This window comes from Camelus bactrianus, chromosome X (genome assembly GCF_048773025.1).
Source record: "Camelus bactrianus isolate YW-2024 breed Bactrian camel chromosome X, ASM4877302v1, whole genome shotgun sequence".
NCBI lineage: Eukaryota > Metazoa > Chordata > Mammalia > Artiodactyla > Camelidae > Camelus > Camelus bactrianus.
The window spans coordinates 42016300-42036356 of NC_133575.1; the positions used below are offsets into that span (position 1 = coordinate 42016300).

The 20057-nt window shown below is 33.1% G+C and overlaps 1 protein-coding gene across 1 annotated transcript in view; it reads left to right on the top strand.

The window, feature by feature from the left end:
- TEX11 (testis expressed 11) overlaps nucleotides 1–20057 on the top strand; it is a 299458-nt gene that overhangs the window by 85280 nt on the left and 194121 nt on the right. Inside the window, exon 11 of the mRNA XM_045509206.2 lies at nucleotides 17299–17353. Coding sequence (XP_045365162.2) covers nucleotides 17299–17353 — 55 coding nt within the window. The remainder of the gene's footprint in view (nucleotides 1–17298; nucleotides 17354–20057) is intronic.

Genomic DNA, 20057 nt, shown 5'->3' on the forward strand with positions numbered 1-20057 from the left:
GTTCTCAGTTTATATTTTCTTAAAGAAAACACTCACAGCCTAAACTTACTATTGCTAGATTATTTGGATGTGAATAAATAATTGGGTAGGCAGTATGTTAGAGGAGTAATTTCTGAGCTCCTTTTCTAACACCATTTTTAATTTCTCTGAAACCTGTCTTAGTAGGTAGCTAATGATAGTTGCTTCCTATTAGTTGGGAATAGGTTTTATAGTATCCTCAAGTGCTAAGAGAATTGTGTCTTCCTGTTCTATAAAACTTTTTGTATCTCATGGAATCCAGAGGAGGATTTAGCAAAAATCATAGTGTTGTTTTTCTAAATTCATAGTGTTAAGAGTTAGTGAACACAAATTATGTAATTTCCATGATAGGTTAAAAATATATGTTTACAATAAGGGCAGTATTAATGAGATATTTTAATTTATTAATCTTTAGCCTTTACTATGGTTATATAGGAATATGTATCACCAGAGGTCTTCTAATAAGAACTAAAGGACAATATATAAAATAAACAACAAGGACCTACTGTATAACACAGGAAATTATATTAAATTTCTTGTAATAACATATAATGGAAAAGAATCTGAAAAGAAAAAACATATATGTATGTATATGTATAACTGAATCACTTTGCTGTATTCCTGAAACTAACATTGTAAATCAACTACACTTCAATAAAGTTTTTTTAAAAAAGAAGTAAGGGAAGTAACAAAGGAAATATTCATATATGTATTTACATGCATGAATATTAATGGTTTAGGAAAAGAGCCCAAGGAAAGTTTGTGTCAGTTTTAATTCTACTTAGTATTCATTGCTTTGTTTTCCCTTCTGCTCTCAGCCTGACACCTTGAGAATTTGACAGTAATATCTATAGTCAGGCAGTGTGATCTAGGGAAAGATCACAGAGCTAGCATTAGAAAATCTATTACTAATCAATTATGTGACCTTGGGTCCCTCACTTAAAACTACTATGTGCTGCAATATCCTCAATTGAAAAATTAGTGCACTATTACTTATGTAGGTGACTTGTAATGAAGATAACATAAATAACATAATAGTAGTTTGAAAACTTAAGGTATTATATAATCATAGACTATGATACAATTATTAACTATAAAGATGATCATGTATAAGACATGTTTTAATGGAAAATGGAATGTATTAGCACCATCTTGTGGAAATAGAACAGATTGTATGATAGCAATTTTAATTAGAAGGTAATTTACTACAGATAACTCTTTGGAGCTCTAAGAACTCTTACAGATCATCTAGTTCAGTAATTAAGGAACTGTCTTCTGTGGTACCCTTGAGTTCTATCAGAAGAACTTCAGAATCTCCGTAAAGAGAAGGAGAAGACTTACATTGCTTTAAGATCTCCATCTTGCTTCAAAGAAGTTAGGCTTTAATGAATTTCCTATGTAATATGTTCTTGTAAGATTTTGTTTAAAAAATGATTTGTCTGCTTATGGCTTAAAAATGACTGATATAGATCCTTCATTTTGTATAGTTAAGGAAATGGAAATTTAAAGAGATTAAGAGATTTATACAAGGGAACACAGCTGAAGCACTAGATCTCCAGTCTTAGGAATAGTCTTTCTCTGAAGGTAAATAGTGATGCCCCCCCTCTTTGATTCTTGATTTTAGTAATTTGAGTTTTCTCCTTTTCTTGGTCAGTCTAGTGAAAAATTTGTCAATTTGTTGGATCTTTTCAAAGCACCAATTTTTGGTTTTCTTGATTTTCTCTTTTATTTTTTCAATTATCTATTCATTTATTTCCATTGTAATCCTTATGACTTTTCCCCTCTCTGCTTGCTTTTGGTTTGGTTTGCTCTTTCTTTTTTATTTTCCTAGGTGGAAGGTTGACAACTTTTCATACTGTTATTTCTATCTATAAAATTTCTTCTAACCATTGCTTTAGTTCCATCCCATAAGTTTTGGTATGTTTTGTTTTCCTTTTCATTCATCTAAAGGTATTTTCTAGTTTCCCTTGTGGTTTATTCTTTGACATATTGGTTATTTAGGTGTGTGTTGTTTAATTTCTACATAACTTCTTTTAGTTCTTAATTTCTAATTCCATGTAGGTGAAAAACTTACTTTGTATGAATTCAATCCTATTACATTACCTGAGGCTTTTTAAGGCCTAAAATATGTTCCATTCTGGAGAATGTTCTATGTACACTTGAGAAGAATGTGTAGTCTGCTGTTATTGGGTGAAGGGTGATATAGATGTCTATTAGGTTAGTAGGTTTGTAGTGTTAAGTCTTCTGTATCCTTTTTGATGCTCTGCCTAGTTGTACTATCCATTATTGAAAGTGGGATATTGAAGTCCTCAATTATCATTGTTGAATTATGTATTTCTCCATTCAATTTTGTCAACTTTTGCCTCATGTATTTTGGGGCTCTATTGTTAGGCCCATGTATGTTTATAATTGTTACATCTTCCTGATGAATTAGCCCTTTTATCATTATAAAATATCCTTTATCTCTAGTAACATTTTTTTGTTTGTTTTGAAGTCTATTTTGTCTGATATGAGTATGGCCACTCTAGCATACTTATGGTTCTTATTTACATAATATATCTTTTTCCATCCCTTAACTTTCATCCTCTTTGTATCTTCGTTGTTATTGTTGTTGTTTTAATGGAGGTACTGGGGACTGAGCCCAGGACCTCATACATGCTAAGCATATGCTCTACCAGTGAGTTATTATCCTCTTTGTGTATTTGAATTTAAAGTGTGTCTCTTGTCAACAGCATGTAATTGGATCTTGCTTTTTTAATTTAGTCTGAAAATCTCTGCCATTTGATTGCATTGTTTAATCCATTATACTTAATAATATTATTGAATTTATACCTGACATTTTGCTTTTTGTTTTCTATATATCTAATGACTACTTTTTCCCTCTTTTACTCCTTTACCACCCCCTTTTGTCTCTTTGAAAATTAATGAATTTATTTTTTATTGTGGTAATATATAACATAAAATTTGCTATTTTAATGATTTTAAGTATATAATTCAGTGGCATTAATTACATTCACTTTATTGTGCAACCATCACCACTATTACTTTCTTATCATCCCAAACAGAAACTCTGTAACTTTTAAACATTAGCTCCACCTCTTTCCCTCCCCTCTAGCTCCAGAAAGCTAATCTACTTTCTTTCTCTATGAATTTACCTATTTTAGATATTTCACATAACTGGAATCACACAAAATTGTCTTTTTGTGTCTGGCTTATTTTACTGAGTATATTTTCCAGGTTCATCCATGTTGTAGAATGTATGAATACTTCATTTTTTTAACCAATAATTTATTTTATTGTGGTAAAATATATATAACAAAGTTTACCATTTTAACAATTTTAAGTGTACAATTCAGTGGCATTAAGTACATTCACAGTGTTGTGTAACCATTACCACTCTCCATTTCCAGAATGTTTTCATCATCCCAAACCAATTCTTATGCATTAAACAATACCTCACCACCTCCCACTCCCCTCAGGCCCTGGTAACTTCTATTCTACTTTCTGTCTCTGTGATTTTGCATATTTTAGGTTCCTCATATAGAGTCATATAATATTTGCCCCTTTGTGTTTGGCTTATTTTACTTAACGTAATGTTTTCAAGGTTTACCCACATTATAGCATGTATCAGTATTTCATTGCCTTTTATGGATAAATAATATTCCATTTTATGGATTTACCACATTTTGTTTATCCATCCATCAAGTTACGAACACTTAGGTTTTTCCATCTTTTTTGCTATTGTGAATAATGCTACTATGAATACTGGTATGTAAAAGTATCTGCTTTAGTCCCGGCTTTCAGTTCTTTTGTTTATATACCTAGAAGTGAAATTGCTGAGTTGTAAATGGATATTTTATAGTATACCATTTAAATTTGTTTAACAATTTAAAGATTATATATTCTTTGAGTTATTTTCTTTCTGGTTGTTGTAGGACTTACAATATATACCTTAATTTATTGGATGTTACTTCAGATTTATACTAATTTTATTACAGTAAAATATAAAAACTTAACTTCTATATATCTCCATTTCCTTCTCTCTATTCTTGCTTTTATTATTATACATAGTATGTCTAGATATATTTAAAACTCAACAATACATGGTTACATTTTAAAGACTAGAGATAAAAGAACATAAATATATTTATAGAATTTTAATATATATTAACCTTCTTATTACCAGTTTTGGTTTTTTTTTCATTTATCCCTATAAACTTGAATTACCATTTGGTGTCATTTCCTTACTCTAATTATAACTTCATCCCAACCTGCTTCTTTGTGTTGTTATTGTCAAATATATACATATGTAATGGCCCAACAATAAAATTTTATGGACTTTTGTGTATATGATTTTTAAATAAGAAAAGAAAGGAGAAGAAATATGTAATCTTACTGTCTTTTATAATTATCTACCTAATTATTTTACTAACTCTTTTTTTTCATAATGAATGCAAATTATTATCTAGTGCCACTTGCTTTCAGCCTGGAGACTGTCCTTTTGTATTTCTTGTAAGGCAGATTGGCTAGCAAGAAATTCTCTTTTTCTTTCACTGGGAATGTATTTATTTAGTTTTCATTTTGAAAAGTAATTTTCCTGGATATAGGATTCTTAGTTGACGGTTTTTTTTTTCTCTATAAGCACTTTGAATATGTCATCCCTGCCTTCTGAACCCGAGTCAGCTGTTAATCTTAGTGGCATTCCTTTTTACATGTTGAAACTCTTACTGCTTTCACGACTTTCTATCTTTGACTTTCAATAATTTGGCTGTACTGTGTCTGGGTGTGGATTTTTTTGTGTGTGTTACCTTACTTGTAGACTATTAAACTCCTTGGATATGTAGATTATTGCTTTTTACCAAATTTGGGACATTTTCAACCATTATTTCTTTGAATGTATTTTTATCCCTTTCTCTCATTTCTTTCCTTCTGATATTCCAATTATGCATGTGTTGCTGTGCTTAATGATGTCCCACATTTCTCTGAGGCACTGTTCTTTTTTCCTCACTCTTTTTTGTTTGTTCTTTAGATTTGTATAATCACTATCAATCTATCTTCAAGTTTTATTCTTTTTGCACACTCAGATCTACTGTTGAGTCTCTTCTAGTGAATTTTTCATTTCAGTTATTGTACTTTTCAACTCAAGAATTTCCACTTTTTAAATGATTTCTATCATTTAACTGATATGTTGTTATTCTCTATTTGATGAATCATTGTCAACATACCTTACTTTAATTCTTTAAATATGGTTTCATATAGTTCTTTGAACATATTTCTAATAGCTGCTTTGAAATATTTTTCTACTAAGGATAACTAACATGTGGGACCTCTCAAAGGCAGTTTGTATTTCCTGCTCCTTTTCTTCTGTATGAGTCACATTTTGCTGTTTTATTGAATGTCATGTAATACTTTGTTGAAAACTAGACATTTTGGATAGTATATTGTAGCAAGTTTGGATACCATCCCCCCCTTCTGGAACTTATTGTTCTTTTTATTGTTTGGTCATCTGTTTGGTCACTTGACTGGACTAATACAGTGAAGTCTATGTTTCCCACAGTATGTGACCTCTAATGTCACTGTTAAGAGTTTTTTCTCCTGTTTTTGTCTTTTCATGGCTTTCTTGGGTTCACCCCTGCATCTGGATACATAAGTGCTTTATTGGTCAAAGGTTGCTTTAAGCTCACTTAGCTAGTTAGATTTCCACCCTTTCCTGTAGGATGTGTATTTGTCTTAGAGACTATTTCCCCAGTGCAGTGAATTTATTATTTTGCCCTGTATTCAGCCAGAGGCTAGTAGCTGGTCGATTCTCTCTCTGGTCATGTCTGAGAGGGCAGTCTTGGGGATGTGCACAATCTCCAAGACCCCCCCAGTTTTGAGTGCAATTTGATTTTTTTAAGACATAAATTTCTTTAGAGAAGTTTTAGGTTTACAACAAAATTGAGAGGAAGATACAGAAATTTTGCACATCCCCTTCCCCGACTCATGCATAGCCTTCCTTATAGTCAGTATAACTCACCAGAATGGTACATTTTTTTTTACTAGGGATGAACCTACATTGACACATCATAATCACCTAAGTCCATAGTTTACCTTAGGGTTCACTGTTGCTGTTGTACATTCTACAGGTTTGGACAAATGTATAATTACTGTATCCATCACTACTGCATTTTAGTATCATACAAAATAATTTCACTGCCGTGGAAGTCCTCTAGCTCTGCCCATTCATCTCTCATTCATCTCTCCCTCCCCGCAGTCTCTGTCAACCACTGATCTTTTTAGTCTCCAAAAGTTTGCCTTTTCTGGAATGTCATATATTTGGAATCATACAGTACGTAGATTTTTCAGATTGACTTCTTTCACTTAGTAATATGCATTTAAGGTTTCTCCATGTCTTTTCTTGGCTTAATAGGTCCTTTCTTTTTAGTTCTGAATAATCCATTATCTGGATGTGTCAGTTTATCCATTCACTTATTGAAGGACATCTTGGATGCTTCCAAGTTATGGCAGCTATGAATAAAACTATAAACATCAACGTGCAAGTTTTTCTGTGGACATAAGTTTTCAGTATCTTTAGATAAATACCAAGGAGTATGATTGCTGGATCATATGGTAAGAATATGTTTAGTTTTTATAAAGGAACCACCAAACTGTCTTGCAGAGTGGCTGTGCCATTTTGCATTCCCACCAGCAATGTACAAGAGTTATGATCTCCCACATTCTCACCTAGCATTTGATGTTGTCAGTGTTTTGGATTTTGGCCATTCTAATAGGTGTGTAGTGATATTTCATGATTGTTTTAATTTGCATTCCCCTGGTGACATATGATGTGGAGCATCTTTTCATAGGCTTATTTTTACCATCTGTATTACATTTTTGGTGAGGTATCTGTTAAGAACTTTGGCCTATATTTTTTTATTGAGTTGCAGTCAGTTTACAATGTTGTGTCAATTTCTGGTGTACAGCACAGTTTTTCAGTCATATGTGAATATACATATATTTGTTTTCATATTCTTTTTCACTGTGAGCTACTATAAGATCTTGAATATATTTCCCTGTGCTATACAGTGTAAACTTGTTTATCTATTCTATATATACCTGTCAGTATCTATAAATCTCGAACTCCCTGTCTGTCCCTACCCACCCGCCTCCCCCCTGGCAACCACAAGTTTGTATTCTATGTCTGTGAGTCTGTTTCTGTTTTATATTTAAGTTCATTTGTCTTATTTTTTTTTTTTTTTGATTCCTCATGTGAGTGATATCATATGGTATTTTTCTTTCTCTTTCTGGCTTACTTCACTCAGAATGACAATTTCCAGGGACATCCATGTTGCTGCAAATGGTGTTTTGTTGTCATTATTATGGCTGAATAGTATTCCATTGTATAAATATACCACTTCTTTATCCAGTCATCTGTTGATGGACATTTAGTTTGTTTCCATGTCTTGGCTATTGTAAATAGTGCTGCTATGAACATTGGGGTGCAGGTGTCTTTTTGAAGTAGGGTTCCTTCTGGATATATGCCCAGGAGCGGGATTGTTGGGTCATATAGTAGGTCTATTCCTAGTCTTTTGAGGAATCTCTATACTGTTTTCCTCAATGGCTGCACCAAACTGCATTCCCACCAACAGTGAAAGAGGGTTCCCTTTTCTCCACAGCCTCTCCAGCATTTGTCACTTGTGGATTTTTGAATGATGGCCATTCTGACTGGTGTGAGGTGATACCTCATTGTAGTTTTGATTTGCATTTCTCTGATAATTAGTAATATTGAGCATTTTTTTTCATATTCCTATTGGTCATTCGTATGTGTTCATTGGTCCTGGACTTTTATTTGTAGGGAGTTTTTTTATTGCTAATTCAATTTCATTTCTAGTGATCAGTTTGTTCAAGTGGTCAATTTCTTCTTGATTCAGTCTTGGTGGACTGTATGTTTCCAGAAACTTGTCCATTTTTTCTAGGTTATCCATTTTGTTTCCATATAGTTGTTTATAGTATTCTCATATGCTATTTTATATTTCTGTGGTATTGGTTGTAATTTCTCCATTTTTCCTTTCGTATTTTGTTTATTTGTGCTCTCTCTTTTCTATTCTTCGTGAACTTGGCCAGAGGTTTGTCAATTTTGTTTACTCTTTCAAAAAAAATCAGCTCTTGGTTTGATTGATTTTTCTACTTTGTCCCATTGTAAAGTTGGGTTGTTTGTTTCCTTATTGTTGAATTTTAAGAGTCTTTGTATGTTTTTGCTATCAGTCTTTTATCAGATATGTCCTTTGCAAATATTTTCTCCAAGTCTGTAACTTGCCTTCTAAATCCTTTGATGTTGTCTTTCATAAAGCAGAAATTTTAAATTTTTAGTGAAGTTGAGCTTATCAGTGATTTCTTTCACGGATTGTGTCTTTGGTGTTGTATTTAAAGAGGCATCACCATACCCATGGTAATGTATGTTTTCTCTTGTTATCTTCTAGTAGTTTTATAGTTTTGCACTTTACATTTAGGTTTGTGATGCATTTTGAGTTAATTTTTTAATATTTGTGAAAGATGTAAGATCTGTATCTATTCATTTTTTTGGTATGTGTGGATGTCCATTTGTTCCAGCACCACTTGTTGAATAGAATAACTTCTTTGTTGTATCACCTATGCTCCTTTGTCAAAGATCAGGTGACTGTATTTATGGTGGGCTCTCTATTCTGTTCCACTAATTTATTTGTCTTTTCTTTTGACAATGTTTTGATTTCTGTAATAAGGCACTGTCTTGATAATTGTAGCTTTATAGTAAGTCTTCAAGTCAATTAGCAGCAGCCCTCCATCTTTTCCTTCAATATTGTGTTTGCTCTTTGGTCTTTTGCCTCTTCATAGAAACTTTAGAATCATTTTGTCATTATCTATAATGTAACTTGTTGGGATTTTATTAGATCTATAGATCAAGTTGGGAAGAACTGACATTTTGAAAATATTTTTTCCTACCCATGAACATGGAATATTTCTCAATTTATTTAGTTTTCCTTTGATTTCATTCATTAGAGTTTTATAGTTTTCCTCACACATATTTTATACATAGTTTCCTCACTCATAGTTTTCCTTATACATATTTTGTTAGAGTCATATCTAAGTATTTCAGTTTTGGGATGCTAATGTACATAGTATTTTCATTTTAACTTCAAATTCCATGGGTTCATTACTGGTATATAGGATAGCTATTGACTTTTGAATACTGTGTCCTGAAATCTTTGCTATAATCAGTTATTACTTCCAGGAGCTTTTTTGTTGATTCTTTCTGTTGTTTGTTGATTTTCTATGTAGATGATCATGTAATTTGTGAACAAAGATAGTTTTGTATCTTCTTTCTCTGTGTGCATACCTTGATTTCCCATTTTTGCCTTACTGCATTAGCAAAGACTTCCAACATGAGGTTGCAAAGGAGTTGTGAGAGGGGACATCATTCTGCTCTTATTCCTGAATTACTGGAAAATATTTGGGTTTCTCACCGTTAAGTATGATGTTAGCTGAATGTTATTTGTAGATAGTCTTTGTTAATTTGAGAGAGTTCCTCTCTGTTACTAGTTTAATGAAAGTTGTTTTTTTTTTTTTGGTGGGGAAAGTTTTTTATTTTTTAATCATGAGCAGGTGTTGGAATTTTTCAAATGCTTTTTCTACATTTATTGATATGACCATGAGATTTTTCTTTTTCAGTCTATTAATGTGATGGATTATATTAATTGACTTTTGAATGTTGAACCCTCCTTGCATGTCTGGGATAAATAAATCCCACTTTGTCGTGATATATAATTTTTTGAAATTCCTTTTTGGATTCAGTTTGCTAATATTTTATTTAGGAATTTGTATCTATGTTCATGAAAGATATTGGTCCATACATTTTCTTTTAATGTCTGTCTTATTTGGGTATTAGGGTAATGCTGGCCTCGTAGAATGAGTTAGGAAGTTTTCCTTATGTGTCTGTCCTCTAAAAGAGATTATAGGGAATTTATATAATTTCATCCATAAATGTTTACCAAACATTCCAAAAAACTACTAGAACCCATTAATGAATTCAGAAAAGTTGTAAGATACAAAACTAACATACAGAAGTCTGTTGAATTTTTATACACTGACAATGAACTCTCAGAAGGAGAAATTAAGAAAATAATCCCATTTACAATAACATCAAAAAGAATAAGATATCTAGGAATAAATCTAAGGAAGTAAAAGATATATATATATTTCTAAACTTCTTTTGTTATTTAGAAATATGATTCTTTTACTAATACAAATATATTGTATTATTTCTGAACTTCTAAATTTGTTATATGAGGGAATATTACTCAGCCTTAAAAAAGAATGAAATATTGCCATTTGCAACAACATGGATGGATCTAGAGTATTATGCTAAGTGAAATAAGAAATTTTTTTCTGTTTCTTTCATTTTGTATCCATACGAGATGATGGATGCTCCCTAAATTTATTGTGATAATCATTTCATGATGTATGTAGTGAAATAATTATGCTGTGTACCTTAAACTTATACAGTGCTATATGTCAGATATATCTCAACAAAGCTTAAAGAAAAAATGGTTGATAGAATTTAGCAGTGAACCCATCTGTGCCTGGTACTTTCTATTTTGGAAGGTTATTAATTTTTTATTCAATTTCTTTAATAGATATAGGTCTGTTCAGACTATTTCTTTTCACATGACTTTTGTCTGCTTGTGTCTTTCAAGGAATTGGTTCATTTAATCTAGGTTATCAAATTTGTTAGCATGGAGTTGTTCATAATATTCCTTTTATTACTTTTTACATTTTTGTGGGGTCTATAGTGATAACCCCTGTTTCATTTCCAGTACTAATATTTTGTGTCCTCTCTCTTTTTTTCTTAGCCTGGTTAACAGGCTTATTAATTTTATGAGTTGTTTCAAATAACAGATTTTGGCTTCATTTATTTTCTCTATTGATTTCCTATTTTTAATTTCATTGATTTCTGCTTGCTTTGGATTTAATTTCCTCTTTTTTCTAGTTACTTAAGTTAGAAACTTAGATTATTGATTTTAGATGTGTGCTCTTTTCTAATATATGCATTGAATGCTATAAATTTCCCTCTAAGTGCTGCTTTTGCTGCATCCCACACATTTAGATAAGTTGTGTTTTCATTTTCATTTAGTTTAAAGTATTCAAAAATTTATGCTGAATTTCTCCTTTGACCCATGTGTTATTTAGAGTAGTGTTTAATCTCTACATATTTTTGAATTTTCCAGTTATCTTTTCATTATTGTAGTCTGACAGCAGATATTATATAATTTTCAAACTTCTAAATTTGTTGAAGTATATTTTTGTGGCTCAGAATGTGGTCTGTGTTGGTGAACATTCCATATGAATTTGATAAGAATGGATCTAGCAGTCTATATATTTCAATTATATCCAGTTGATTGATGGTATTATTGAATTCAACTATGTTCTTACTGATTTTGTGCCTACTCTATCTATCCATTTCTGAAAGAGGGATGTTGGGGTCTTCAGTAATAATAGTAGATTCATTTATTTCTCCTTGCTATTCTGTCAGTTTTTGCCTCACATGGTTTGATGCTGTGTTGTTATGCTTATACATGTTAAGATTTGTTGTAGGTTCTTGGAGAATTGACCCCTTAATCATTATGCAATACCCTTCTTTATCCCTGAAAATCTTCCTTGCATTGAAATGTGCTCTATCTGAAATTCATATATCTACTCTTTCTTTCCTGGGATTGTGTTAGCATGGTTTATTTTTCTCCATCCATTTACTTTTAATCTCTCTATGTGTCTTTATATTTAAAGTGGGTTTCTTGTATGCAATATATAGTTCAGGCATTAAAAAAATCTATTCTGACAATCTCTGTCTTTTAATTGATACACTTAGACGATTGAAATTCAAAATGATGATAGATATGGTGAGATTAATGGCTACCGTATTTGTTGCTGCTTTCTAGTTGTTCTTGTTATTTTTTCCCATTGTTGTCTTCTACTTTTCTTCTGCCTTTTGTGGTTTTAGTTGAGTATTTTGTATAATTCCATTTTCTCTCCTTTCTTAGCATATAGGTTATGCTTCGTTTTTAAACTTTTTGAAAATCACTGCCCTAGAGTTTGCAGTATGCAATTATAGCTAATCCAAGTCCACTTTCAAATAACACTATACCACTTCATGAGTAGTTTGAGTACCTTATAATGTGAAAATTCCTCCCTCCACCCCTTGTATCATTGCTGTCTTTTATTTCACTTTACTCTAAACATATATATGTAATGTATGTGATATACAGAAAGTATGTAAATATCCGCACATTACTGAACACATTGTTGCTGTTATTATTTTGAACAAACTGTTACCTGTTAGATCAGTTAAGAGCAAGAAAAGTAAGTTTTTATTTACTTTCACTTATTCCTTCTTCAGTGCTCTTACCTTGTGTACATCCAAGTTTATGACCTATATTATTTTTCTTCTCTCTAAAGAACTTTTACCATTTCTTGCAAGACTAGTCTGTTGGCAACAAATTTCCTCAATTTTTGCTTGTCTGAGAAAGTCTTTATTTCAGTTTTACTTTTGAATGATATTATCACAGGGTACAGAATTCTAGGTTGGTACTGTTTTTCTCTTAATACTTAAAATATTTCACTCCACTCTCTTCTTGCTTGGATGGCTTCTGAGAAGTTGGATATAATTCCTATCTGTACATCTTTTTAGATAAGGTGGTTTTTTTTCCCTCTGGCTTTTTTTAGGGTTTTTCCTTTATCTTTGATTTTCTGTGATTTGGAAATTATATGCCTAGATGTACGGTTTTCTTTTTTTTAATTTGTATTTAACCTGCTTGGTGTTCTCTGAGCTTCCTGGGTCTGTGGTTTGATATTGGACATTAATTTGGGGGAAATTCTCAGTCATTATTTTTGCAAATATGTCCTCTGTTCCTTTCTTTTTTCTTCTGGTATTCCCATTACACTTACATTACACCTTTCGCTGATGTCCCACAGTCCTTTGACAATTCTGTCTTGTTTTTTTTTAATCTTTGTTCTCATTGCTTTTTCTGTTTACAAGGATTCTCTAGCTCATAGATTCTTTCTTCAGCCATGTTAAGTTTATTAAAAAGTCTATTAAAGTCAATCTACATGTTTGTTATAGTGTTTTTTTATCTCTAGCATTTCTTTTTGGTTCTTTCATAGGCTTTCCAGCTCTCTGCTTACATTGCCCATCTGTCTACTTCATCCATTAGAGTCCTTAGCATATTAATTATAGTTATTTTAAATTCCTGGCCTGATAATTCTAACATCACTGCCATGTCTAGTTCTGACGCTTACTCTGTCTCTTCAAATTGTGTTTTTTACTTTTTGGTATACCTTGTAATTTTTTCTTGGTAACTGGACATGATATACTTGGTAAAAGGAACTGCTATAAATAGGCCTTTAGTAATGTGATGGCTAGGTGTGGGGAGAGGGAAAGAATTCTATAGTCCTATGATTAGTTTTCAGTCTTTTGATGAGCCTATGCCTCTGAACTGTGAACTTCACACATGATTCTCAGATTTTTCCTCCACTCTTTGGAGGGTACAGAATGGCTCGAGTAGGCTAGGGTTGAGTATTTCTCTTCCCCAGGTTGGTTAGGCTCCGATAATTCCCCAGGAGGTTAGACTCTGTTTCACTAGTTTCCCCTGAGAGCAGGCCTTGTTAAGAAGAGCAGAGTGCTCTGGGCTATTTCAAAATGGTTCCTTTTCACCTCCTCCTGCCAAAGCCTAAGGGGATTTTTCTCTAATATTGTTACCTGAAAACTGGGTTCACCTCTTGTTGTTGTTGAGCCAAAAGACATAGCCAAGCCAAAGATCAGGAGAAGGAAGGATTCATTATTACTTGTAGCAAGTGAAGAGAACATTGGGATCTTTCTCAAAGCAGTGTCTCCTCGAACAGCAAAATTGAGGAAGTTTTAAATTAAGCGTATCTGCATATTCATTTTTAAATTTTTTATTGAAGTATAGTCAGTTATAATGTGTCAGTTTCTGGTGTACAGCATAATGTCCCAGTCATGCATATATAGACATATATTTGTTTTCATATTTGTTTTCATTAAAGGTTATTACAAGATACTGAGTATAGTTCCCTGTGCTATACAGAAGAAATTTGTTTTTTGCATATTCATGAAGGGGCTTGAGCAGAGGAGATTTCAGGGTAGAATTGGGGCAAAGGTGTACAGAGTCTAGGCTTTAGTTGATTGAAGTCAGGAGGGTCAGCATCATCATTCTATCTTCCACCTGGGTAGGGGCCTTAATTCTTGCAGAGCTCAAAGATACATTATTATGTATATCTCTTGCAGAACTAGGACTCTGCTTTATCACTGCACTATTAGTTGACTGCCTTTTCTCTGTTCCTGCATTCCTTTGTTCCTGTTAGATCGTGGATTATTGAGACCTGTTCAAAGGCAAGCTTTCTAGCGAGGCTTAGATCACAAAATGCCTTAGACCAAGCTGGCTTCTCTCATGTCAAGAAAGTCATTCCTGGTTCTCTTTCTCTGGAGAACCCCTAACCTGTCTGTTTATAATATTTACTGTGGGAATCTAGTTGAGCTCGTGGAGACAAATCTGACAGTCTTATGGGTAGCCTCCCATAACTGTTTCTCCTTGCAGTTTTAACTTTCAGACTTGTCCACACTGAGCCTCCAGCAGTCTGTCAACTGCAGTTCTCAATTTCCTGCCCTGGCGCTGGTTTCCTCGGCAGGTTTTACTTGTGAGTCTCTTTTGTGATAAGCCACAACTCCGTGTATTTGCCTGTCTCTCCAATCTTGGGGGCAGTGATTTTCCTTGTGTCCTCCCCTCGCTTGTGGATCCAAGAGGAGTTGTTTATTTGTAAAAGTCTTTTCGGTTTCTCACTTGTTAGGACGAAGTAGTGACTTCCAAGCTCCTTACATGTGGAACCAAAAACTGGAAGTGTGATTTGATTTTTAAGCTTGGGTTCCTTACCATCACCCCTTTATCAGAGTTGCTTAATTTTCAGTCAGTGTTTGGTTAGAGGTCCTGCTTAAGCCCCTTGACCCATTCAAGCTCAAGGCTCTTTGCTGATGGATCTGTGTATGCCTTGAGGAATGCTTTCTAGCTGCATATTTACCTCTGATTGTTCCTGAGTGGTTGTAGCCTAGATACATGCATAGCCCTCTGTATCCTCAGGGATGAGTGTGACCCTAGGATTGTTCTTCTTGACTGTCTCTTTTCCTGGTTCTCTGTGTTAAACTTCTGGCTGGTTGGCTATTTCACTTGTTGTTACTGTTATCTGTTGTTAAGTTTACCTTGGAGCTACCAGCCCCCTCTTAATTGTTCAGCACCAAGATCTCCATTGTTAATGACTGTGTCCTTAGGCAGGAACCTCTCCTTGCTCTGTTCCAAATAAAGTTAATTCTCTTAGGCAGAAATGCTGAGCTCTTCCTCTTTATTGCCTGCTTCTCCGCTTGGGCAGAAGCTCTGTGCCACACTGCTGGAGTTGAGGCAGGAGCAAGGCAGCTACTCTTGCAGTGATACCCCTACTATATGAGTGGATGATGTGGAGATGGTAGCTCCTAAGCCCCACCATGCTCTTCTGGCTTGGAACCTCTCTGCTCAATGAGCCAGCCTGGGTGAAGGCCATCAAGGTCCCAATATTCTTAAGCTGTTACACCTAGGGTAGAGCCCTTACCCTGGGAGTGAAAACTGAGTGCCTACCCAGAATAGTACTTCTGCAACACAGACTTGGGCAGGATGAGAGGCTGGCAGCCTGCCTCTTCCAGGGTGCAACCATAGCCTAGGAGTCTGGGACCTGGAGGGAGAGGGCATCCCATTTTTTTTTAATTGAAGTATAATTGACTTACATTATTATATCAGTTTCAGGTGTATAGCATGGTGATTTGATGTTTTTGTACATTACAAAACGATCACCATGATAAGTGTAGTTACCATTTGTCACCATACAAAGTTAATATAATATTGTGGACTATATTTCCTTTGCTGTACATTACATCTCTTATTTGTTTTATAACTGGAAGTTTATACCTCTTGATTTCCATCACCTATTTCACTCATCTCCCCACTCAACTCTCGAATTCCCATTTTCTTGACAGCACTCATCTGGAGTAGCTTCTATCACATGGAGCTAGTATGAATAGGAGTGGGTCATGGCTCAAATGCCACAGACTCTCACTGTTCTTACTGAGATTCACTTTTTTAAATAGATTTTTTTCCATTTGCTGTACGCCCTTAGGACAATTTCCAGAGATCTTAAATGGTTGTTTGTTTTAATGATTTTTCCAGGCAAGTGCTTCTTTCACTGGGGAGAGAGGATCCAAGTCTCCTTAATACCACCACTGCAGAAGTTCCATTTTCATTGATTATTTAAAAAACTGGAAGTAGAAAGTTTAATGTACCAATGGAGACCTCTATGAGATAGGGCTTACAATGAGGCCATTAGAATTTAGGCGAGCATTATATCCTTGTTAGCAAGCTGAAAATTCAGTTTGGTGGTTCTGGGTCATTTAGATTTTTTTTAAAGGAGTATTTCAAAGTGATGCCTTCAATTTAGTCCAGCTTACCAAAATTTTACTGACATCCTTCCTTGGAATACCAATTTTATGGTGAGTGATCTTTGTTTTGCTTTTTAAGTTTTAGGTTTTGAAACCCTGAGGCTCATATTAATACGTTATTTGTGGTTATCAGAATGTCCCATAGATAATATGGTTTGGTAATTAAAGCAGAAAACTGAAAGTGAATTTTCTTTTCTCCCCAAATCCTTGCTCTCATTTTCAATACCAATCTAGGAAATATTAGAAATCACTTAACTGCTAAATTGGTTCATTCAGCTGCAAAATTGAACTAATACTGTGCATCACGAGGGTGTTGTGAAGCTTAATAAATATGCAAAGCATTTATTTCCATGAAAACTCCTGAATTTGTTTTATGTAAAAATATATATTTATATTTCTTACACTTAAAAATGTGCCCATTAAGTAAGAGCTTATACACACATGTAAAATATTTTAATATAGTATATATATACCCAATTGGAAAAGAGCAATAAAATAATTACAATGTTGATTTATTGGATATATATCCTGAGGAATTGTGGTTTTCTAAAGTTAGAAAGTATTTTTTATGCAATTGATTTTTGTGTATTAATTGGCTAATAATCTCATAGTGCAAAATAGAAAAGTTGTAATAAAGTATAATTATTCCATGTCTTCTTAGTAATATGTAATTTTGAAAATATATATAATTTGAAATGAATATGTATACATGTAATTTTTTTCCCCTTTTTTAATGATAGCCAAAGCTATGATATTGGGAAGATGGATGAGAGTTCTGTTGAGCCAGAAATGCTGGTAAGGATCATGTTAAATATTATAGAAGTAGGTTGAAGAAACACAGTTCATGTTATTGTAATTAAAATTATAATAGTCTATCCCACCATTTGTGACCAGATTATTTATTAGACACATCATTTCATATCTCAGTGTGTTAGTCTCTATAAAATTGATATACTAATAGAATCTACCCTACAGGTAGATTCTTATACCCATGAGGTAATATATGTAAAGTGCTTAGAATTGTGTTTGGCTATGTAAGTTTTAACTTTTATTACTGCATGTTCAAAAACTCTAGGTTTCCCCTAACCATCCAGTTAGAACATGCTTGGAATGGAAGTTAATTTTAATATTTAATCAAGTAAAATATGATTAAGTAAACAAATCTGATGTAAAACTAATTTAATACATGCCATAGCAAAAAAAATTTTGAATATCTCTGCTTCTTACCATTATTACAGTATATCAATCAATATATCTCCTTAATACCACCATTGCAGAAGTTCCATTTTCATTGATTATTTTAAAAACTAAAAGTAGAAAGTACATATATATTATATATATATAGTACATATATATTATATATATATATATAGAGAGAGAGAGAGAGAGAGGGAGAGAGAGAAATCTGGCATGATAGATGGGGAATAAAAAAGAAGTATAAAATGTGGTCTCTACCCTTAAAAAGCTTATGTTTAAAGGATAAAACTAACACAAGTGAATACAATGGAATATTATTCAGCCATGAAAAGGAAAGAAATTCTGACATATGCTATAACATAGATGAACCTTAAGGACGTTATGTTAAGTGAAGTAAGCCATTCACAAAAAGACAAATACTGTATGATTCCACTTCAGTGAGGTATCTTAGGTGGTCAGATTCATAGAGATGGAAAATAGAACAGTGGTTACAGAGGTTTGGAGGGAGGGGAACATGAGGAGTTATTGTTCAATGGGTATAGGGTTTCAATTTTGTCAGATTAAAACAGTTCTGGAGATGTATGGTGGTGATGGTTGCACAACAATGTGAGTGTAATTAATGCTACTGAACCATACACTTAAAAATGGTTAAAATGGTCAATTTTAGATGTATTTTATCACAATTATAAATAATAAAAAATATATTATGATAGTGCCACATAATGGAATATTATATAGCAATGAGAATAAATAAACTACAATAATCATAACAATATGGATGTTCTCTCATATAATGTTGAATAAACAAAGCAAAATACAAAGTAGTACATACTGTATGATTCTGTAAATGTAAATGCCAAAAGTAGGTAGAACTAATATACAGTGTTAGAAGTCAGAATATTGGTTACCCCGATTTTGAATAGTGTCTGAAAAGAGAAATTAGATGAGAATGATGCTGTTAATATTCTATTCCTCGATTTCTGTGTTGTTAACATACATGTGTTAACTTTGTGAAAATTCAGAATTGTACCACTGAGATTTTTGAACTTTTAAAATGTATTTTAATACTTCAATTAAAATTTCAAAAGTGGCTTACATCACTTAACATAATGTCCTTAAAGAATTTGGGAGAAATAAGTGATGAACTGTGTGGTAGTGACCTGAAGTATGTAGAAAGGCATGCAGAAAAGGGGAATATTAATGTTGACTAGAACAGTTGAAGAAGCCTTCTGGTAGGCGATAGGCCTTGAAAAGCAGATGAGGTTCATACAGGTAAAAGGGAGGGAGAAGAGGATACCAGGCAAGGGATCTAGATGAGAAGATGTCTGGAGGAGGAAATGAGGATGGAAGATAGAATTTACACATGATTGAAATCTAATATTCATATTTCAGTGTATGGAGAAGTAAGATCATGAAGTAGTTTTTCTTTCATGCTAGCAATACTTTATTGTGATGTGACATATATACATACATATATATACATATATTAGTAATATGTAATTGAAAAAATATATAATTTGAAATGAATATGTATACATGTAATATGTATACATGTATGTATATATATACTAAATAGCATGAATCGTAAATGTTTACAGCCTGATGAATTTTAATATATCTGTATAGTCTTGTAACTACCACACAGATCAAGATACAGATATTTCCATTACCTGCGAAAGTTCTTTGACCCCTTTCCAGCTAATAGGCATCCCTACCCCCATGATAAAACCACTATTCTGACTTTTATTGCTGTAGATTATTTTTGACTTTTCTTGAACTTTGTATAAATGGAATCATACAATATGTACTGTTTTATGTCTAGCTTCCTTTGCTTAACATTAATAGTTTTGAGATTCATCCATTTTGTTATATCTTTCTGATTATTTGACCCTTTTACTATTATGAAATAGTTACAGTCTTTCTCAGAGATGCCATATTACTCCATCAGAGTCCTCTCGGGGAGTTTATAAGTTGAGAGTTGCTCCACAATAACAATAATGACATTAAGTACATTATCTCCATCTTAGTTTTTAAATTAAGGAACTCAAAGGTATGACACACTTAATGTCATTTCTATAGATTCACAGGGCTGTAATGTGCTTAACTTTTTTTTTTAAGTTAGAAGGCCACCTTTGCGTGGTCCTACTGTCGTCAATATACTTAGAGGCAGAATCTTTATTGAAACAGGCCTTTTTTCCCCAAAATATGAATGTGTAGTTAAATATGTCTGTTCTGACTAGAATTACTCCCCTTATCAATGTAGACCTGGCTGGAGAAACTGACTTAATTCAGTAATATTTAC